Here is a 24,681-nt window from a genome sequence, read left to right as displayed (position 1 = left end):
ATCTTTCCCGGTCAAAATAGCGCTCAGGGGGTGGGGGGAAAGGGGTGACAAAATCGCGAGCGTGGATGTTTTTCGCTAATCCTTGTTCAGTATGTGTTATACGCTTGTCATTTCGACGGAAGATTTCGTCGTTTGCTTTTAATTTATATGCTTATAAATTGAATAAATTTATCAATTTATAAATTGATATGCTTACAAAAATGATAAATCTACCGTTTTGCAGTGTAAAACAGACTTTTTCGAGTGTGTTAACGGACGAAAGTGACTTTATTGTGGACAAGTTCTTTCTAACCTGTACAAAAATATGGCTACGAATAACAAGAGAAATGTGAAAATATCAAAGAAGGTGATGACATTAGCGAATAAAATTGAGTTATTAGACAAAATTTCTAATGGTGAAAGTGTCTCCTCAGTGGCAAAACATTATAAAATCAATGAGTCAACGGTACGATCAATCAAAAAATCGGAAAAAAAAATTTGCCGTAGTGTCCGTGAAAATGCGCTAATTGCTTCAAAAATTTGCTCTGTAACTCGTGATGTTAAATTAGAAAAATTGGAAAGGCTTTAAATCTGTGGAGAGAAGACCGAACTCAAAATAAAATTCCGTTAAGTTCACTCACCATTCGTGAAAAGGCAAAACTCCTTTATCAACACTTTAGCGAAACTGGTGATAGCACTGGCGGGATAAGTTTTTTTTGTTAGCAAAGGCGCTGGTTTGAAAGATTTGTTTGAAATTTCTAATAAATATTACATTTAATATTAAATTGTTTATTTTCATTTCGATGCCTTATGCTTGCATTTCACCATGTACTGTCTATGTACATAGTCATATTATGAAGGTACATATAATACATACATAGACAAAATTTTAGACTAGTTTTTCTTATATATTTCATACTTTGGAACAGAACCCCTTTATTACTATGGGAGCCATAACTCAGTATTTGTGTTTTTGGTATTCGCAACATTTCTCAGGAACGTAACCCCCGCTATTCGCGGGGGTTTACTGTAATTTTAACTGGTTGGAATAGTGTTTCTGGCTGATTTTAAATCATAATTTTGCTATAAAACAATATTAAATGTAGCAGAAATATTTAAATCTTTAAATACAGTATATGATTCAAGAAAATGCAAAAAAAAAACAAAAAAAACACCATATGTATGTGTATATTGTATTTACATTTACAATACTGTTAATTCCCAGATTGTGCATAACCACTAAATGTAGCATAAACCTAGTACTCTCCTGAATCCAGTCTTTTTAAAATGTCTAATTTAGTTTCTAATGATATTTTTCTAATAACTTTTCACCTTCTTTGCATTATTAGCACTAGCCGAGCCACTTGATCTCATTGAGGCCATTAAAAAAAAAGAAAAGAAGTTGAAACTACTTACACAGTAAACTAAAATCAATCACTTGGACACAAAATGCACATAAACAATATGTAAACCAGAACCAAACCTAAACTGAAAACAGCACTGCTCAGAAGTTTGCAGCCAAAAGCAACTCCCTGTCAGGAGACAACAGTTCCTAAAGAGACGTTTTATAAACAACACTTAAATAAACTTCAGGTAATTGAACTGCTCCAGTAGGCACTCTCTTTCCCATAACAGCGGCAGGCAGAAGATGTATAAAGTGTATAAAGTATATTTCATAATATGCAAGAAATAGTGCAGCAACTGCTTTAACATAAATTTTATCTACAGCATTGAATGACTGTAGCACTTTACAACTGTGGATGCAGAAAATTTGTGCCAGTACACAGAGCTGTGTTGTGCTGTTTGGTTTTTAGGAGCATTAGCAACTAAGGCCATATTGCTCCAGGATATGCGTGGTCATTCCCTGACCTTTCCGCATCCTCCGTATTTGGTGGTGATGGGCTCGAACCCCGGTCTAATCAAGAAGCGTGTGCTATGCACTGCTGCTCCTTCCCACCTGGCTACGGAGTCGCCAGTACACAGAGCTACAGAATAATAACAGAGAAATGTATATTTCCCATGGACAGCAAAAATAACTTTTGGAATAATAAACAGCCAGCTTTCAAATTTCTCCTTGTCATAAATTGGAAATGCTTTGCAGAATTTCCAGCTGCGAATTCAATTATTTTCTCATTAATTATTGTATCAGTTAGAAGTCAATTTAAATCAACTAACGCCATTTTGAATGCAAGTATTGTGAATTGTAGCTGATTGAAAAATCAAACTGACAAGCATTAAAAAAAAAAATATATATATACAGGGTGTTTCAGTTAAACGTTTCAGAACTTCTAAGAGGGGTAGGGTACATCCTGACAACTCGAAATCATATAGCAATGTGGGGTCGGAAATGCTTTCCTGAAGCGGTGTTGTACACGGAAGCACCATAAAGAAAAGAGACCGTAAGTGAGAAATCCTTTTAATAATACATGAAAAGAAGCAAAAGGTACATGGATTAAAGTAAGTGTTCGAAGTTTCTTCCACGGGCTACAATGCACGCCTCACATCTCCGACGCATGGACATCCGAACATTCTGGAATACTCCAGGCGAATTTCGAATTTCTTCGGCAGCTACTGCGATTCTTGCAACCAGCTCCTCAGCATTGTCAACAGGGGTGTCATAAACTAGCGATTTCATATGACCCCAGAAATAAAAATCAAGACATGATAGGTCGGGTGACAACTTTTGAGAGATGAACAGATTTCTGCATCGACGCAACAGACAATGTGGTTCCAACACGATGGAGCCCCTGCCCATTATAGCGGAGATGTTCGTAACTACCTGGATGTCACATTTGGTCAACAGTGGATCGGACGTGGTGGTCCCGTGCGTTGGCCTGCTTAGTCACCCGACCTATCATGTCTTGAATTTTATTTCTGCGGTCATATGAAATCGCTAGTTTATGACACCCCTGTTGACAATGCTGAGGAGCTGGTTGCAAGAATCGCAGTAGCTGCCGAAGAAATTTGAAATTCGCCTGGAGTATTCCAGAATGTTCGGATGTCCATGCGTCGGAGATGTGAGGCGTGCATTGTAGCCCGTGGAAGAAACTTCGAACACTTACTTTAATCCATGTACCTTTTGCTTCTTTTCATGTATTATTAAAACGATTTCTCACTTACGGTCTCTTTTCTTTTTATGGTGCTTCTGTGTACAACACCGCTTCAGGAAAGCATTTCCGACCCCACATTGCTATATGATTTCGAGTTGTCAGGATGTACCCTACCCCTCTTAGAAGTTCTGAAACGTTTAACTGAAACACCCTGTATATATATTTTTTTTTTTTTTTTTTTCTTGATTGGGCCTATCATGCACAGAAACACCTACTAATGGTGTTAACTCCTCCCAAGACATTTGGAGCTCCAAATGTCTGGGGGTGGAAATCAAAAAATAGAGAGTGATACAGCAAACAAGTACTGAGTGAACCATGTTATAGTGAAGGACAACTGTACATTAACTTTGTTATTCCAAAAAAAAGAGAGAGAAACTATTTGTTCCTCCACCTTGAGAATGTTCAGCTTCTCACGGCTGTTAATTAATTTAACAAAGAAATTACTGGCCACACATTATGATCTATTTTTCAGACCTTTTTCTGTAGCAGTAATAAATGAAAAGTTTGTAACAGGATTCAACACAATCACTTTCATCATGCTCACCTTCATGACTAAAGAAAGTGATAATGCTCCAAGTTAGTTGTCTGATGGCACCGGGGATTTCCCCCATCTCTGCACATGATAATGCTCCAGCCAAGATGATGCCAATCATGTTAGATCTATTAGAAGTTATTTCTGCCACAGGAAAGACAGTCTGAAAAGCAGGTTATAACGTATAGCCAGTGTTTCTTTTATCCTAAAGTGATATTATAAAGTTACTCTAAATTCTAACTCTCTGTGCAGTATTTTTTTATTATATAAAATATTACTTCTTTTTCTTGATACCACATGATAAATGGACCTTTCCCAGTAATTAAATCCTCAGAATTTCCAAGAAATCAATTCAAACTTCCCTTATTAATCAGAAGTTCTGATTAATAAGGACAGAAGCCTTGAAGGTCAAATCTCTAAAAAAATTATAAAGGTTGAAAATTATGTAAAAATAGTGTTGCACAGCAATGATGTGCATTAGACATCTATTAAATACTTTTTCTACTTAATTCTTACATTAACTTGATAAAAGAAAAAACTAGTTTCATTAAACTAATAATTTTCATTTTTTTCAAAGAATTCCATATTTATATCAAGTGCCCGTAAAGTCTCAATATCATTTGTGTAAAATATGATGCAAGAAAAGTAGTGCCATTAAAGTTAGCTGTACGAAGCATTTACCTTTACCGAAAGTTTCAAAATAGTGCCTGCAAGTAGCTATGTGTTTTTGTAAATTTGCAAATGTACAAATCTGGACAGCTCGAGTAATACCGGTCATCATGTCATCAATAATGACTTCCTCCATCTCTTGAAGGTATTTCTCACAGAAAAAGAAGCTTGATATCAGATGCAAAATACCTTGGTTTCATTTATCCAATTATATCAACAGCCAAAACACTCATGTAACTTCTAATAGATCTTACATGATCAAAAAAAATACACATGATAGTGAAGAAGTCACTACATGATATGAAAGTTTGTAGGATGTAAAGCTGCTGGAATGAGTAAACGTGTGTGGTGCATCACAGAGGAGAGCAACGAGAATGGTAAGTGGAACAAAGGGTTTCTCTTACCATGAAAGGCTTAAGTTCTGCAAATTGCACTGTCTGGAGACTAGGCAGCTCCAAGGTGATCTGATTAAGGTGTATAAGTCCTTGAATGGTTTGAGAAAGCTCAATGCTAATGGAATTATTCCTCATGCTCAGATTATGCACCTGAGGGGACATAAACTCAAATTGAGGAAAGACAGTTATAGAATAGATGTGTGGAAATTTGCCTTTGATCAGCGGGTGGTTGATTGCTGGAACAACTTCCATCTGTCAGTGTGGAAGTTGACAGCTTAAATAAATTCAAGGCAGAACACGACAAACTTTTTGAGTGAATGGGTGGGTGAAATGAGTTTTTTTTTTTTTGATGATCCTGCATAAGCTTGCTTTCTTGCTTCATATGCCTCTACTAATGCTAAGTTGGTATGTGTGTGGTGCACATAAAGAAAGATCATTGGCATTATATCTTTTTTGAGAGAGAAAATCACAGCAAAATGAGTGCTGGTGGTGCAGGTAGTGGAGGAAGATGCACTTTTTCCATGTTAATATTTCTTCCTTCCATCTTGTTAATTATTCCGTTTTTTGAAGTGGCATTAAAAAATACTATTCTTGGTACACTTAAAGAGCAATTCCCATTAATTGCAATAGAGTGGTTCATAACTTTGTGACATCACCCCTCTTTGAGAATCACTTGAGTAAACAATCACTATTTAGCACTTCAAAAAACAGAATAATTAACAAGATGGAAGGAAGAAATATTAACATGGAAAAAAATATTAACATGGAAGACAAAGTGACTTCAAAGAACATCTGGCCATAGTGTTTTCCTGAAATAACACCTCCAGACATTTTACTTATGGAGAGCAATAAAAGACTGCTTACAAAGATAACCTTCACTCTTCAAGAACTAGAGACACCCATTATAAATGTCATTACTATCACTCAGACTGACTTTATCTGTACTTTTGTGAATATTCAAAAATGTGTTAACAGTTATTTATTTATTTTTTTTTTTTGAGGCATTTATACATTTTACATAAAGTTTGCTGAAAACTATGTAAAATTACATGAACTAATTTTAAGTTACACAAAACTGTAACTTAAAATGTATATTATATATGTGCATATATATTTCTGAAGTAAAATAAATTAGATGACTGAAATAATTATCTACTAACAGAGGAAAATTATCACCACCAAGCTGACTTCCAAGGGTACATCCAGACTGGATAAGAGATTTTAGCTGCAGTCTTAAATCCTGATGATGTCTTAATTGTTCTGTTGACGGCATCCAAAATGTACCAGGTGGAGGTGGAGGTGGAGGAGGTGGTGGTTGTGGCTGAGGTTGGGCTGGTGGTGCAGGTAATGGAGGAAGATGCACCTTTTCCATGCTAATATTTCTTCCTTCCATCTTGTCAATTATGCCATTTTTTGAAGTGCTAAATATAAAATGAAAGAACTGTGATGAAAACAATAAAAAAAAACCAGAAAAAATAAAAGGAAATATATTAATCTCACTCAAGTGCATTTAAAACAGCAACATCATTCTATTCTGTTTAAAAGTAGTTTAAATTTTACTACATAAAATAAGCTTTGAGAAAGCAAAAAAAACAAAACAAAAAAAAAAAAAAAAAAAACAGAAAAATACTTTATACAGGAATAAAATTTTATGAATGACAAATGTTTGTAATAAACTGCCCTAACATGAAATCTTACACATACTTGTTAAGAATAACTATTTACTTATTGAATTTAACATTAGATTCCATTAAAAATGTCAGTATAAGTAGATCCATAATAACCATCATACCTGGCATTCTTCGATGGAAATTATGGTTATTACACTGCAAATAATATTTTAAACACAGTCTGGAATTTTTGAATAAATTGTTTACACATTCCTTATTTGTTAAAAGAAGCTACATTTTCATGTTTAGTGGTTAATTTATTTAACTCGTAAGCTCTATTCCCACTGATAAGCTTTCTCATTTGTATCCATAATATTGCCACTTCATCCTGACATCAGATTAATTTTGGGTAATTACTCATACCCTTTTGGTTTGGTTTATTCATCAGCATGTGGATATAGGTTTCACTGTATCAATATCAGTTTTCTGCTGCTATAATAAACAACCCACATGTAGCTGGCAGTTCCCCTCCCTTTTCACTTGTTATTACCCCTATGTGATGTCATTCAGACTGCATATCAACTTCTGTCAAGATTTTTTTCCACTATTTTTCAAAATAGAGAAAGAAAGCTCAATCTTCGTAGATGAATTCAATTTGACATATCAGCATATGGCATTCGCAAACTCACTCGCTCATTCATTCAGTCATGCAAGTCATTATACAATTTTTAAAAATGTGAAACTTTTTAAAAATTAATCAATTAAATTCTGGTTAATTAAAACTAAAAAGTTGATTCATTATCAAGACTTTTCATATTACATACGATGAACTTTATGTTATTGTTGCTTAGGGGCTTTACGGCGCAAGGACAGCAAAGGCCATAATGTGCCTAACTATGGTGATGTTAAATACATAGTTCTATCTGTATAGATGTTATTCAAGTTTATATTGTGTTGTATAGTTTTATCTGTTTGATGAAATCAAAAATTTTGGTCACATGTGATGTGTCTGCTAGTAGGTCAGAAATGCTGAGAGAGAAGTTCGTCATGGGAAATGAGATAAACATAGCTTGGCACTCAGTACTGTACTTGGGACAATCAATAAGTAGATGATGAACAGTGAGCTGGGTGTTAACAGTTTATACACAGTGGTGGGTCAGTGGCTGCAAGCAAATAAAGATGTGTCAGGTGCGTGTGGCATATCCTTAATCGGGCTAATACGACTTCTTCATGTCGGTTCTCATGTATACTACATCTCCATGGTTTTAGATCTTTTTTTTATGCCAAGTAGCTTATTGTTGACTTGATTCTGCCAGATATGTTGCCATTGTTCAAGGCATCATTTATTTATAATGTACTTATAGTCAGATGCAGGTGTAGTGAAGGATTGGTCTATAGGATCAGTAGCAGTTTTGGCAGCTAGGTCGGCCTGTTCGTTTCCAGAAATTCCAGCGTGACCAGGGATCCAACATAACAGAACTTGTTGTTTCTTCTGGTTTAATTTAGTCAGAGTATTCCAGATCTGTCTAAGTAAGGGGTTATAATTTTTTGTATTGCATTGTATAGCTTGGATAGCACTAATGGAGTCGGTATAAATAACGCTGTGCAGTGCAGTTCTTAAGAGTGTGTAGTTTACGGCTATGTGGATAGCACAGAGTTCTGCAGTATAGCTGCTACATTCAGTGGGGAGTTTTTTGGACATAGTGATTTTAGGAAATACTGCTGCTGCACCAACATGATTGTCAGTTTTAGACCCGTCTGGTGTAAATTGGTGTGTACTGGCCGTGCTGGGTTCTCAGTGCGGCGTACATTTGCAGTATGTTCTGTTGAGATAAGGTGTGTTTTCCCCAGGCTGTCAATGAAAAGTCACACGGTGGTATATAATATGTCCAAGGTGGGACTGTATGAGAGGCAGTGGGCTGTATCTTACTAAAGTCAATTTGCCAATCAGCCTGCAATGAGCAAAGACGTATCCCGGTTGGTGGATTTATTGATGGATTGGTTCGGTATAGGTTTATCCATTTAGGAGAAAAAAGTCCATTCCAAGTGGGATGGTTTGGATGCCCTTTGAGTTTTGCTGCATAGTGTAATAAAAGCATTTGTCTGCGTAGCTGCAGGGAGGTTTCATGTGCTTCAGCATATAGGCTGTGGACAGGTGATGTACGGTACGCCGCCAGTGCAAGACAAAGAGCACTGTGGTGCACAGGATCAAGCCAGCATAAAGCGCTTTGTCTAGCAGAGCTATAAACAACAGAACCATAGTCTAGACGTGAACATATTAGCGCATGATACGACTGTAATAGTGTGTATCGGTCAGCTCCCCATGTTGTGCCTGATAGAACTCTTAAGATATTTAGCTTTTTAAGACAGGTAATCCTGAGTGTTTTTAAATGTTCCAGGAAGGTAAGTTTTTGGTCAAGTATCACACCAAGAAAGTGGACACTAGGGACAACTGGTATGATTTGATTTTCTAGTCGAAATTCTGGGTGTGGATGTAGGTTACGCTTCCTGCAAAAGTGTATACCACAGTCTTTTGGGTTGAGAGGCGAAAACCATTGTTTTGGGCCCATTTTGCTATTTTGTTGATTGCACATTGCAGCTGTCTCACTACCATTCGCATATTAGGCGAATGGCAGGCGATACTAAAGTCATCGGCATACAGGGTAGTGGATATTGTTTGTGGCAGGTCCTGTGTTATTGAATTCATTTTTATATTAAAGAGGTTAGCACTTAGCACTGATCCTTGTGGCACTCCTTCTTCCTGTATGAACTTTGAAGATAAGTGGTTGTGAAATCGAACTTGAAATGAGCGGTGTTGTAGGAAGTTTCTTATAAACTGTGGTAGGTGTCCGCGTAATCTCAGATCGTATAGATTTCACATTATACCATATCTCCAAGCAGTGTCAAAACGCTTTTTCAATGTCAAAAAGGACCATCGCAAGATGTTCTTTGAGTACGAAGGCGTCACAGATGTTTATTTCTGTCTTAATCAAAAGGTCAAGAGTGGATCTACCTTCACGAAAGCCACACTGCACTGGATTCATAAGGTTATTTCGAGCTAGAAACCAGGATAACCGGGCGTTGATCATTTTTTCAATTACCTTGCATATACAGCTGGTGAGTGCAATAGGTCGATAATGCTGTGGATTTGTAGAATCTTTTCCAGGTTTTGGAAAAGCCAAAACATAAGCATGCCGCCATTTGTCAGGGAAAGTGTTTTCTTTGAATATTCTGTTGTAGAGCAGTAATAGTATCTTGCGTGCGGGTTCAGTAAGTTTTGCTATCATGATGTAATGTATTCCATCTGGCCCTGCTGCACTGAGTTTAGTGGAGGCTAGAGCATGATGTAATTCTGACATTGTGAAAGGGAGATTGTATGCAGCACTGGATGTTGATTCAAAATTAATTGAGTGTTTTTCAGCTTGTGCTTTGTGTGTCTGGAATTGTGGCAATGAACTTTATAGATGCAAAACTTCAGGTAATGGGCACAATATACATTGAACAACATATTTGATAATAAAACAAATTTCAATAAACTGACTAGAAAAATAATGCTTACTACAGGTTTTTTTTTTAAAATCCAGCAATTCATTTCTAATTTATCTGTAATATTAGAAAAATAAATTAACAGCAGAACCTCAAAAATTGAAAATTCACTGCAACATAACCTGTAGAATAAGATAAAGGAAATTCCTGCTAATCCACAAAAGGAGAGCTAAGGAGAATATAAATAAATATACTCCTTAGTTCTCTTTATATAAGTAAAAAGAATGCGATTTCAGTATTAGCAGTGGAAAATGATGCAACAAAGCAAGCTTATGCATCAGCCAAAGTGGGGGGGGGGGAACCCATCCCATATTACCTGTTTCCCATTAAACCACTAATAGTTCGTTTAGTTCTTCCCTGAATTTATTCAGACTACATTTGGTGGAAACCTGTTCCAACAATCAACTATCTGCTGGCTGAAGGCAAACTTCTGCACAATTTTATTTTATTATCAAAATAAAAAAATAAATTCCTAAGTATTTATGCTGCCAAGTACTCCTAATCACTTCTCCATTCAACTTCAAAATAGGTGGTCTATTCACATTAAAGAGAGCCCTTTAGCAACGTTTGTTTTGCTTTATTTGTTGAGATTTGAAGTTTATGTGTTTGACACCAGATATTCAAGTCCTCTGAGACTTCATTTGCTCTGCACTCTAGCTCTCGGCAGGAATTACAAAAAATCAGAATAGCAAGGTCATCTGCATAAGCTATATGAAGGATGTTGTCTCAATCAACCGAAAGCCACCCATCAAGGACCATGTTCCAGCACACAGGGCCAAGAACAGAGCCCTGAGGGCAGCTCCTAGAAACAGATCTGAAGATAGAGCAGAATCCTGAGGAAACTGTGATGCTGCGAGAATCAAAGTAATTCGAAAGGAGACAGTAAATACGAGCAGAGACCCCGGCCTCTATGGACCTCGCCAGGACACTTGGCCACCAAACAGTGTTGAATGCCCCTTTGAAATCAACAAAGAGACCAAGGACATATTTAGAATTGGAATTTTGAACAGAACTCAAAACCAGACAAATAGCATCGACATAAGACCTTTTACGTGTAAAGCCAAATTGAAGTGGGAAACTTGGGTTTCTGTCTAAATAGTAATTAAGAAGACGAGAAACAATTAATTTTTCCAAGACTTTGCCAAGGATGGGCAGCAGTGCAATGGGCCTGTAAGAGGCACCAGCAGGAATAATCCAAAAGACAGACAAGCATTCAAAATATTTAATATAATTAATGTGCAATTTTTCCAAAATCTTTTAAGTACAGAAACCTCAAGGAGATCCTGTCCAGGACATTTATCATCCCTTAAGATTGAGATAGCAGATTCCAGCTCAGTATCTGTAAAAGGAGCTTTGGTTTGGGGCCTTTGGTATGATAAATGATCTAATCTCATTGTAGTTTGGATGGTGTTTTCACAGGAGGCAGAAGACCTCATGGAGCAAGCCGTCCAAGATGGCATTAATTGACAAACTCCAGTCCAGGGTTTCATTACCATTTACAATAATTGAAAAAAGAACATCGCCGGGATGAACCTTGTTAGTAACAAGTTTGTAGGGTAACCCCCCACGGATCTTCATTTATGTTAAGCTGAACAAACCTTGCCCAGGCAAGTTTCTTCTCTTGGAAAATGGTATTGAAATAACTCCATCTATTGGATTTATACAACTCACCAAGTCTGTCAATCTCATCTCTGGGCCTGTTAGCTCTCTTTGCTCTCTGAAAATTACGACGAGCATTTTGTAAGTTTCCTCTGAGAATTGTGAGATTTGGGGTCCACCATGAAACACTATCCATTTTTCGTTTTTTCTGTTTTAGAGTGGACTCACAGACAGTGATTAGAATCTCTTGAACCCTAGAAACCTGCATATCAGCAGGAAGCGAGCCAAGTTGGACGATTATTTCTTCTGAAATAAGCTTACAAACCTTTGCATCAAAGATATTCCAATCAATGTGTTTTGTCTTAAACCGCGGGAAGTCAAAACAGCACCTCATAACCCTAGGATTGTTGCTTAGACTGATCATAAAAGTGATGACACTGTGGTCACTCGAACACCACAAAGTATGGCTAAGCCAGTTGGAAATGCCATAACCAAGAGTAGAGTTTGAAAGGGTAATGTCAATATAAGATTGACCCAGAGAAGAAACAAAAGTAGGTGAATGGCCTGGGTATTCCACTGAGTGAGGTTATTGGACTGAATAAGCTCCTCCAAAAGCTCACCTTTAGAGTCTGTAGTAGGGCTATTCCAAAGCTGGGAGTGAGCATTAGCATCCATCATAAAAATTACAGGGAAACCAGATAAATGGATCAAAACGTCTTCCATGTAATTCAGAAATGGCTCTATGGCCTGCCGGCCTGACTACATTGAGCATACAGAGAAACCACATAAATTTTTCAAAAACAGCCTTCCAAGCAGGCACATGCGACATGTGTGGAGCAAAGACTAGAAATTTTTGTTACAGTAATGAGGGGGGGTCAGCAACCACCAGGGTGGCCCAAACCCTGATAGTGGCATTACCCTGGTCACCGACCGTAACATGGTTTGAAGAAATAATGCAACAGCTGAGAGGGAGGCCCTTGACCACACCCTTATAAGAATACAGTTCTTGTAACCCTAAAAGTTGAAATTTGTGTTGGACTGTTAACTTAGAAAGATCACTTAAAACCGATAAAGATCAATGACAATTTAACTGTAAAGTATATAAATAAGACATTCCAGAGTTAGGTAAAGTCGGTCCGAATTTTTGTTACCTCTTGGGCTTTCACAAATTCAGGGCACTTAACATCCTTGAAGGAATGGTCCGCATTCCTTTTCTTAAGCTGACAATTTGGGCAAACAGCAGGTTCCTCCATTTTAGGACAGTCTTGAATTTGGTGACTCAGGTCACCGCAATGTCCGCAGGTAAACTTGGACTGGTGGCAGTATTTAGCCGAGTGTTTGTAGCTAAGACATTTAAAACAGCGTGATGCTGTGAAAAATCCTTCGTACCATGGACAGACCATCTGACAAAAACCTTGCAATTTGAAGCCAAAAACACTCCTAATTTTATTTGGGATCTCAAGAACCCAATGTTGATTGTTTTTGTTCCGAGATCTGATTTTAAAACAAACCTTAACAGACTCGAAATCTTCCTGGGAAATCTCATAATCCACAACGTTTTTATTGAATAAGTCTACCAGAAAATCAGAGTCATTGACATCTTTAGGTATGTCATATATTATGACAGTTGGATTTAATTTTTTAGGGGAATCCACAGAAAATTTTAACTTCTTGAACTTAGGGCAGGATTCAAGTTTATTTAGATCCTTGCTGTTATCAGTTTCGATGAGAACTCCCTTTTCTCTTATTTTTCTTATTGATTTAATCTTTAATTTTTTAAATTCAGGTTTAAGACTAGAAATTTCAGCTTTAACTTCCTCACAAGTTTTACAATTACTATCTGCATTTGCTTTAACTATGAGTAAATTACTTTGTTTGAACATCCGGTAAGTTAACTGGCAAACAATCACTCTGAGATTGTTTGTCCGTGCCTAAGGCAACCACACCTGCATAGGTGGGAGCCAAAACGGTTAGCAAGACATTTTGTTGTTTCCTCTCAACATTAAGATTATTTAATTTTGTTCTCAACTTTTCATTCTCTATAGTTAGATCTATCACTAACCTTTCCATATTGTTCCAATTTTTGGACATCTCAACAAACATGAGAGGTGTCACAGTAGAGTCCTCTATAAAAACATCAAGCATATTTGCTTTTAATCCAAAAAGATAGTCATGGATAGCTGCACTACCAGTTTGTTCACAATCTTGAGAATCATTAAATGTATGAGTAGAATTTAAAGGTCTTTGAATAAGGGGAAATTTGTCTTCCATTCTTATTTACAGTATACTAAATTCATACGGAATCCAAATGCAAACAGTTTTGCTCAGGAAAACACAAGCAGATCCCACAAACATTTCAGACTTCTAGCCATCTGTATATACTGGCAAGAAGCTAAGATATTCAACTCTGTGGGCTGCAAAGAACTACCGATATACATACAGAGACGTGTAAACTTTCAGCCAGTTCCTAAGAGTAAAATTACAAGATGGAAGTCACATATTCCATGGGGGGAGGAAGAATTTGCCTGGCTGACAAGGATATATTATCCAATGTAAAGTTCATATTTTGAACTAGCCCTTGGATCCTGATGCCAAAAGGATGACTGGCAGTTTTGCATGCATTATATAGATTTTCTCATCATGACATATAACCAAATGTCCACATATGGACATTCGGTTATATTCGGTCTGGCAGAGATTTTATTTTTATAGCATATTATAACAATAACTGCTGATATTGACATATCAATGGCAGTTCATTTGTCCCAATATAAAGACTTTTGGATCGGGAAAGTATGAAGTGTCATAGTGGCAACATGGATAGCTCTGTGGTGGATTGAATCAAGCCACTAAAGAACGGAATTACTAGAAGAGGAACTGACTTGGGAACCATATTCAAGTATGGACCAGGCAAGTGTTGCATAAAGGTAGAGTAAAGTGCTTCTATCTGCTCCCCAATAATTGGAGGAGATAGTACAGAGCATATTCAGATATGTTGTGCATTCTGCCTTGAGTTGATAGATACATCAGTGAAAAGTTAGTTTTTGACCAAAGATGGGTGTGGGCAAAGTTTTTACAGCTCCAGCTAATAGAGAAGTTTTTCTTAAATTTTTGCAGTTTTATTGACCTAATTTATTTTCTAGAAGTAGCTTTATATTCATAGTAATGATAAGTTTATTTTGAATTTTGATAGCGATTTTGCAGATTATTACTTAGTTCCGGTAGAATTGGTACCATTTGAAACTTGCCATCATTGCTGTAGTATATTAGATCGATACAAAATAGTGTAACGTATATCTTGAACTTGATAGCGTAAGGTATAAAGCAAAACTAGATAGAGTATTACATAGCACTGTATTAGGAATCTGTTAGCTTAGTATAGTACTATCAATTAATCAATTAAATTTGTAAATCTTATTAATTTTTATTGTTAATTTGCATTTAAAAGGAAATCATGTTCCAGACTAGAGAAGCAAAGCAACTTGCACAAAGTAGCGGAAGTGCTGTGGGCTGGGAGAAAATAGAATGGGGCAATTCTCCAATGCATCACAGTCTAAAAAAATGTGCAAAATCTGACAAGTTTGTGGATCTTTCTGGAACATGACATGATCAAGCCATAGAGAATGTCTTTGTATGTGTGCTAAGTACAGAGAATGTGAAGAAATTAAGTGCCAACTCAGCATTCTAATGGGCATCACGCACAAGTTGCAACAAACATGATATGTGCAAATGAGATACGGAGTAATGAGTTTCTGAAAATTTGTTTTTTATATGATTGAATATTTCATGGAAGAGTAAATACGTTTCACCATAATAACATGGAAACCCACAGAATTCCAGCTATCGGAACTATTGCAAATGCAATAAGAATGAGTTTACTACCTGATTATAACTGATTGCACTAGCAGAAAAGCTCATTAAGCTGGAAACTGTAAATTATTTTTATTGTTTATGTAGTGACCTCCAGAAATGTGCTTTAGAAAAATATCACAAAGGCAATAATTACTAGCGAGTCAACAGCGGAGATTCACAAATAAGGAATGGAAATGTTGAAAAATTATATCTAGCATAATAGCAGGGTTCCCTCCCGCACAACAGTTCAAAAATACTGTGTACTGCAAGGTTTCCCGCAATTCTCTAACCGCGTTATATAAATACCACCTTGTGTGAGGATTGCTGCAATTTATCAACCGTTTTAGAGCAAAACCATGTTGCAGAAGTACTGGGTTATATGAGGATGCCTGTATTCAAGGTGTAGCCAAATCATTAGGGGACATCACTTCCTTATCTACACTAACAAAATTCCTGTATATCATTGACAAGACACCATGAGCTACTCTTGCAGCCTGTCTACACAGCTCAGAAAACTTCATATCTGACTGAACAATTAATCCCAGGTCTCTTTCATTCTCTACTACCCTGAGTGTAACACCACCCAGTTGGTACATTCTCTGGGGTTACTGCTACCCATATGCAGTACTTTATATTTGTCAATGTTAAAACTTCAGTTGCCACCTGTCAGTCCATCTGATCAACTATTATAGATCCTGTTGCAGCAGCATACTGTCATTACTGTTATTAACAACCCTCCCAACCTTTGTATCATCTGCAAACTTTGACAGTAAGCTTGCTATACCTTCATCAATATCATTGATAAATATACAAAACAGCAATGAACCCAACATCGAACCCTGGGAAACACCACTAATAACATTAGTCCACGAAGAGCAGTGTCCATTGATAACCACTCTCTGCCTTCTCCCACTCAACCATCCTTTTATCCATTGTAGCAACTTGAACTTAACCATACTGCTCCAATTTTTACAGTAGTCTTCCATGTGCAACAGCATCAAAGGCTTTCATAAAATCCAAGTATATGATATCAAAATTAATTTTTGCATCCAGTTCCTTTGTGACCACATCATAGTATCCAATCAAATTGGTCAGGCAAGACTTTCCCTTAAAAAACCCAATGCTGTGTCTGAACTATAACTGCAGTCTTGTCTAGATGATCCTGCAATGCTTCATCAACCAGACTCCATTATTTTCCCCGGAATAGAAGTTAAACTAACAGGTCTGTAATTATTCGAGTCATCCTTTTGTGAATTGGGGAAACATTTGCACATTTCCAGGTTACGCGGAGCTCCCCTGAGTCCAAGGAATATATCATAATTATGGCTAAGGGTTTGCTTACTTCCTTTGCTACCTCCTTTAATATAACTGAATAGATCCCATTCACACCAAGTGTTACACATCAACAATTTCTCCTCCACTTTGCTCTCATGTATTACAAAATTATTTAACTCTCTGTTACAGTTTGATAAACATCTGGCCCACTCCTCCTTGAATAACTCCTCATGTGTGAATGTAGATGCAAAAAACTCAATTAGTTCGGCAGCTATCTGAGAATGATCATCTACAGTTGAACCATTGATATCAAGTGGATAAATCTGATTCATCCCTTTCCTTTTAGAGTTTATATAAGTAAAGAAGTCTTTGCTTTTTTTCTTTGCATCCTTTGCCAAAGATTTTTCATAATCTGCCTTCAATTGTATAACCTCCTTTGTGACTTGATTACAGACTAGCTTGCATCTACCATAGGCTTCTGTGTCACATGACAATTTATGTGCATCCCATGCGTTTTTCTTCTCTGCCACTAGCCTCATTAGTTCATCTGACATTCATCTAGGCCTAATCCTAGAGCAGTATTTCTTAGTTGGAACAAAAAGCCTAGTAGCTTATAAAATTACTTCCTTGAATGCTTCACATTTAGAATTTGTTATTGGGAAAATCATCAGTTGGTCCCACTGCATAGAACTTAAAAAATCTCTGAGACCACTGCAGTCATCTTTACGAAAGCAAAAACCCTTCCCTTTACTCCTGATGGTAGTTACATCTTTAAGTAAATCCCACATCAATACTCTGTGATCACTGCCTCCTAGTGGTTCCTTTATCTGTAAATTCTTAATGCATGAATAATCACTGCTGATAATAAGATGAATTTACTCCCTCTTGCTGTCTTTCTAACGTGATGCTGTAGAAAACAATCATCCAATAAATCCACAAAAGCCTTGCTAGTGTGCAAGTGACCACCCACAAGTTCCAGTCTATATCTGGGAAGTTAAAATCCCCCATTATAAGACACTCTGATTTACTGAACCACTCTATTTCTCTGTATAATTGTTCATTGTACTCATCACAGTCATTAGGCCTATAACAAACTCCTACCTTCATTTTTGATTTCCCAGTGCTTATGTCACACCAGACTGACTCAACACTGCGTTCTCAATGCAATGTTGAGATTGACTCAACTCAACCATCTCGTTCACATGAAATGAACTTTGTAAAGATTTTGTAACACAATTTATTAAATTATCTATTGTGGTGTATAAAGTGTTAGGACAGTTTATTTCTTGATGTTCTATCATTTGCAAAGAAAATGTCTCATTTATACATGATTAAAAAAAAAAAAATTAATTTGTTCTTATTTTGACCCAATTTCAAAACTCTAGTATCAAATTACTGTCAAAAATCAGATCAATTTTCTAAAATTCGTAAAACAATTCAAAAATTGAAAAAATTGTTAAAAATTAAAAAACAACAACAAAAACTAATGCTTCAGTTTTTGTTGTTGTTTAGTTTTTAAAAATTAAAAAACAACAACAAATCATTAGTTATGCCTATTATAGCATTAAAAGGTTAATAAGCAAAAATAATTATAAAAAAAAATTTTTCTAATCTACTTTTTTTAAAATAAAGACTTGCACACATACACTGCTTGGAGAGCTTCTGCACTGCTACAGATTGTCATATCATTTCTCCAACAATCTTTTGCAGAAGAACTTTCTCCGGATATATCATAAAGTGTTGATGCTGGAGAGGATATATTTTTGTGGCTTTTGTCTTTACTATTTTCATCTGTAGGTGGGACCATAATTTCTTCATCATCTTCTTTTAATACTGTTTCCACTGGTATACTATGATTAATAAAAAACACGGTTAATTTTAACATGACCATTTATATTAGCATTAATATCAATCATTAATAAGATGAATATTTATATTAGCACTGCAACTGAAAACACCATCGGTATAATGATCTGAAATTAGCAATATTGAAATTACAGAAGCTTGCTCATCATTAGAAAACTTGAGTTTAGAAAGCCAATGAAGTTGGTGGAATGTATACAGTAATTTTGAGGAAGGTGATGAGAAAATGCATCAAACCATTAAGTTTATTTTGGAACTTGGAGAACTTCCTTGCACTGGAGGAGCACTAACACATTGCCAATCCATAAAGTAAAAAAAGTAAATTGCAGCCATTTTCAACCCACTGCAAGATGGAAGCCTCCTCAACAATTCATGCTGAGGGAAATAGACCATAATCTGCCACACTGGTCCAGTGCGGGTTGGCAGATCGACCATATTTAGCAGTCAGGGGCTTGAACCCCGGTCTACTCAAAGAGCATGTGCCACTGCACTCCCGCTCCTGACCACTCGGCTACGGAGGCCAGGTGATCCATAAAGACTAAGAGTCAAATGAACAATTACAGGTCAGTCAGAATGACTGACATAGAGAAAATTATGGAAGCAATGACAAAAAATGCAACACAGGGGAACTAAAATAGAAATGGCATCTCAAGGATATGCAGCATAGTTTTGTAAAAGGAAAATCATGTTTAACTAATTTGGTTTTCTATTTTTTCAGTATCACTCATGAATGGGATGTAGGAAATAATTTTTATATTGTTTATATGAATGAGTCTGTACGAAAGGTTACTGCATAAGCTGCACCAAGTCAGATTCATGGGTACCTTGAACCTTGGATTACAAGATGGCTACAGGAGAAGAGGCAAACAGTTGTGATCTTCAGTTTGGACTGGTGTTAGAAATAGGATTTCCCACAAGGTGCTGAGACTTCCTATTTGTGATACTCTTAAATGACAGTGACAAAGGAATAGTATGCATACTGTCAAAATTCAGAGATTATGTAAAAATTAAGAAGGCAGTAAATGACCAGCACCAGGCAGTGCTCAACCAAAATAAGTGGATAAGCTTCAGTGATGGTCAGATAAGAGGAAGCCATTCAAAACAATGCCTGTATTAAAAGACATTGTTTCAATTCAGGAAGAAGTGTTAATTTTCTTAACTAATTAATAAGTTCTAATTTTCATTTCTATATATAACATTTCTTAAAAAAATATATACAAAAACATGTTTCGCAATATGATTCGATTCTCGACCATTTCTTTACTGTTTGCAGATATAGTAAAAGTTATTAATGAATGAAATCATCAAGATCATATGAATCATTATTTAATTTAGTTTTATCTTAATTTTAAAATTAAAAAAGTAATAATAAAACGAGTGACAGCCAATATTTACCCTTGCCTAGAAATTTGATTTAGAGATTTGATAATATACAGGGGATGTACAAAATAATGGAAACACCTGTGATAACAGTTACATGTATGCAATAACACAGTGTTAGGTCACCCTTTGTGTGAAATAGATTCAAATAAATCTTGAACTGTCTTAAGAAGAATACTGAACCATTCTTCATGGAGGAGTGTTTTAACCTCCTTGAGTGATGAAGGAGGAGATCTTCTTCTGATTCTATTCTCAAAATATGCCCACAGTGGCCCAATAACATTTAAGGCTGATAATTGTGTAGGCAACAGCATATGCTTGGCCTCAGTTTCACGCTCCTCGAAGCAAGACTGGACACATCTGCTTGTGTGTATTGGAGTATTATCACCTTCAAACATGGTGTGTTTTTATGGGAAACAATGTTTGCACCATGAGATGAACCTGATCCCTCACAATATCAAGGTGATCAGAGGAAGTAATTTGCCCATTCAGGGTGATGACAGGACCCAAAGAACACCAAGATATTGCTGCCCAAACCACTGTTGATTCTCTTCTACAAATGACAGAACAAGACAGTCAAAGATGATGCACTTCTTCTGGCATTTGCCAAACAAAATCTCCCTGATGTTGCAATAAGTGTGAATGATGATTTGTCTGAAAATATGATGCTACTAATTATCAAGCATCCGGTTTTTGTGCTCCTTACTCCATTGCATCCTTTTCTAGAATTAACCATCAGTAATCAGTAGCCTGTCAATAGCAGCTCTGCCATAAATTTCAGTTTTACGAAGTTTTCACTGAACTGTTTTGCTAGAAAGTGGATTGCCAAGACTCTTATTTAGCTCTGCAGTTATTTTTGAGGCAGAAATTTTATGTTTTCAGGGTACATCCTTTTTAGTGTCCATCAGTTTCTTCCAGTCAGTTCCAATTTTCTGCTATAATTCATCCCACCAGATGTTGTTTTCCATATTTGCTGAATGCAGACATTACTTTCGATCCAGTTAGCATTAGCATTAGTAGAGGCATATGATGCAAGAAAGCAAGCTTATGCAGCATCAGCCAAGAAAAAATCCCTCCCATTTCATCCCTCCATTCGTTCCAAATGCATGTCCGGCTCAGCCTTAAATTTATTTAGGCTATTAGCTTCCACAACAAAAGATGGAAGCCTGTTCCACCAATCAACTACCCGCTGGCTAAAGGCAAATTTCGACACATCTATTCTACAACTATCTTTCCTCAATTTGAAACTGTGCCCCCTCAAGGTTCTTAGTCTGAGCAAGACAAAGAATCCCATCAGCATTCAGCTTGCTCCACCCATTCAAGGCCTTATACACCTCAATCAGATCACCTCACAGGTGCCTACTCTCCAGGCACTGCAATTTGCAGGACTTAAAAGCCTTTCTTGGTAAGAGCACCCCTTTGTTGCCCTTCTTTGTACTCGTTCTAGCAACTCTACATCCTTCCTAAAATGAGGCCTTCAGACCTGTACACAGTACTCTAGGTGTGGTCTGACCATTGCCTTGTATAACGGGATAATCACCTCCCTGTCCCTGCTAGCAAAATTCCTATATATCATTGACAAGACTCCATGACTTGTCCTGGCAGACAGTCTGCACTGCTCAGCGAACTTCATATTTGGCTGCACAATTACCCCCAGGTCTTTTTCACGTTCCACTTCCCTGAGTGTAGTACCACCCAGTTGGTACGTTTCTCTTCGGTTATTGCTACCCATATGCAGTACTTTGCATTCGTCAATGTTAAACTCCAGTTGCCACTTCTCAGCCCATTTTCCCAACTTATCTAGATCCAGTTGGAGTACTGTCATTACAGTCATTAAATACCCTGCCAACCTTTGTATCATCTACAAACTTGGACATTAAACCTGATATACCTTCATCAATATTATTGATAAATATATAAAACAACAATGGGCCCAACACCGAACCCTGGGGAACTCCACTAATAACATTTATCCAAAAAGAGCAGTGTCCATTCATTGCCACTCTCTGTTGTCTCCCACTCAACCATCCCTTTATCCATTGTAGCAGCTTACCTTTGATGCTATACCCCTCCAATTTGTAAAGCAGTCTTCCATGTACAACAGTATCAAAAGCTTTCCTGAAATCCAAGTATATGATATCAAAATTATTTTTGGCATTCAGTTCCTTTGTGACCACATCATAGTAAGCAATCAAATTGATCAGACAAGACCTCCCTTTGACAAACCCATGCTGTGTCTTAACTATTACTACAGTCTTGTCTAGATGATCCTGCAATGCTTCTTTAACCAGTGATTCCATTATTTTCCCCCGAACACAAGTTAAACTAACAGGTCTGTAGTTACTTGTGTCACCTTTTGAACCTCCTTTGTGAATTGGTGATACATTTGCACACCTCCAGCCCATGGGGACCTCCCCTTAGTCCAAGGAAGCTCTCATAATTATGGCTAAGGGTTAACTTCCTTTGCTGCCTCCTTTAATATAACTGGATAGATCCCGTCCACCCCAGGTGCCTTCCTTATGTTTAACTTCAACAATTTCTCCTCCACTTTGCTCTCAGTTATTACAAAATCATTTCGCTCCCTGTTAACGTTTGATAAACTTCTGTCACTCCCCTCATTAAATAACTCCTCATGTGTGAATGTAGATGCAAAATACTCATTTGGTTTATCAGCTACCTGAGCATGATCATCAATAGTCAACCCATCTATTTTAAGTGGTCTAATCTGATTCATCCCTTTCCTTCTAGAGTTTACTTAAGTAAAGAAGTCTTTGCTATTTTTCTTTGCATCCTTTGCCAAAGATTTCTCATAATCTGCCTTCGCCTGCCTAACCTCCTTTGTGACTTGATTACAGACTAGTTTATACCTGCCATAGGCTTCTGTATCACCTGATACTTTATATGCATCCCATACATTCTTCTTCTCCTCTGCCACTAGTCTCATTAATTCATCTGACATCCATTTAGGCCTAAACCTTGAACAGTATTTCTTAGTTGGAAAGAAAAGCCTAGTAGCCTCCAAAACTAAGTCCCTGAAGAAGTCACTGTTTGTAACATCATCAGTTCATCCCACTGTACAGAATTTAAAAACTGTCTGAGACCTCTGTAGTCACCTTTACAAAAGCAAAAGCCCTTCCCTTTAGCCTTGATGGTAGTTACACCTTAAATAATTCCCACATCAATACATTGTGATCACTGTCGCCCATGTGGTTCCTTTATCTGCAGATTCTTAATGCATGAAGAATCACTACTGATAATCAGATCAAGAGTATTACTCCCTCTGGTTGCCTCTCGAACATGTTGCTGTAGAAAACAGTCATCCAATAAATCCCCAAAAGTCTTGCTAGTGTGCGAGTGACCAACCCACAAGTTCCAGTCAATATCAAAGTTAAAATCTCCCCTTATAAGACATTCTGATTTACTGGCCCACTCTATTTCTCTGCACAATTGCTCATTATACTCATCATTGTCCACCAACATCAATTGGATGCACTTCCTTAGATTTCATGTGTTTCTTAACTAACAGCATAACCCCTCGACCCTTCCTATACATGTGGTACTTCCCAAATTCCAACTCTGCACTGCCTATATCTGTGAGACACCACGTCTCTGATATCCCAACAATATCTGTCTTTGATGTCTTGACTAGCACTTCAAGCTCATCAAATTTATTAACTATACTCCTAGCATTGGTATACATGCACCTCTTCCTACTCCTAGCCCATGTATTTGCTTGTTCCACTATGACTCCCAGCAGTCCTGGAAATCTCCATTACCTTGCTGTCCATTCTAATAGAAGCAGTGTAAGAATCACTTTTTCCTCTGCCTGAGGCCACTGTTAACGTTTTAGTCTATGTATCCCCCCCACGCTAGCAGTTTTCCGACCCACCTAACAATGCCTAGATAGCATCAGCAAATATTCTTGCACCCTTTCTTTTTAAGTGTATTTCATCCCTGTAGAAGCAGTCGCTCTCTTGTCAACAAGCAGAGACCAGGCTGAAAAAAAATTCTACCCCTTGAGCCTTGCACAATCTCTCCAGGGTCGAATTGATTGACAAGGCTCTCATCATATACTCCCTCCTATTGTGTCTGGGCAGAATTGCAGACACTTTCACATTCAACCTCTAACTCGCGACTTTTTTTTTGGATACATTAAACAAATCAGCAGTTTGACCTATTTGGAATTCAGACGGGGTGGTCATTTTCTTTATGTACCATTTCATATCACCTCTAAATAAACATCAGCTTTTATTGTCTCTCCTTCACAGTATTACCTGCAAAAAAAAAAAAAAATTATCTCTGAATATTCATAAATACATCATACAGTCATTACAAAAACTATTACTTTCATATTGGGCGTTTCCATTAATTTGTCCAACCCCTTTATATATATATCACTAAGTCTCGTAAGTAATATATATTAATTTGCTTTTCTAGATCAACTGGTTACTAAACTAGAACCACGAATACAGCAAGGGGTGGTATGCTGGAGAAGGATGGTCTGATCCATTAAAAAATTACTTCATTTGAATATGCAAATGAAGGAACAAATCTGTGCAGAGATAAAGTTGTATATTTGGAGGACTGCCCATCATATGAGACTATAAAAAATTGGAAAAGACAGTTCAGGTGTGGATAAAGCAGTGTGCATGATAATCCAAGGAAAGAGAGACCCATTTCAGCTACAGAGTCTGCCATTGTTGCTAAAGTGGAACAATTAGTCCTTGAAGGCAGATGTAACTATAAATTTTATAGCAAATGAAGTGAGCATTAGCCATGGGCATTTGAACATAATGCACGAGTTCATGAATGTCTAAGGTGGCATCCCAATAGGTACCGAGATTGTGTTGATGATTTTTGGCTGGATTGTG

General features: G+C 37.1%; 1 protein-coding gene across 4 annotated transcripts in view; it reads right to left on the bottom strand.

Annotated features, from left to right (window-relative positions):
* Window positions 1–24,681, bottom strand: part of LOC150077228 (uncharacterized) — a 221,082-nt gene that overhangs the window by 70,192 nt on the left and 126,209 nt on the right. For all 4 annotated transcript variants that reach the window (XM_090386898.1, XM_090386899.1, XM_090386900.1 and 1 more), the window contains 2 exons: window positions 18,214–18,417; window positions 5,846–6,106 (listed from right to left, as the gene is read on the bottom strand). In XM_090386898.1, coding sequence (XP_090243024.1) covers window positions 5,846–6,106; window positions 18,214–18,417 — 465 coding nt within the window. The remainder of the gene's footprint in view (window positions 1–5,845; window positions 6,107–18,213; window positions 18,418–24,681) is intronic.

This window comes from Mastigoproctus giganteus, chromosome 12, assembly GCF_048544385.1.
Source record: "Mastigoproctus giganteus isolate SK-2022 chromosome 12, ASM4854438v1, whole genome shotgun sequence".
NCBI lineage: Eukaryota > Metazoa > Arthropoda > Arachnida > Uropygi > Thelyphonidae > Mastigoproctus > Mastigoproctus giganteus.
This window is presented reverse-complemented; position numbering and strand designations above follow the sequence as displayed.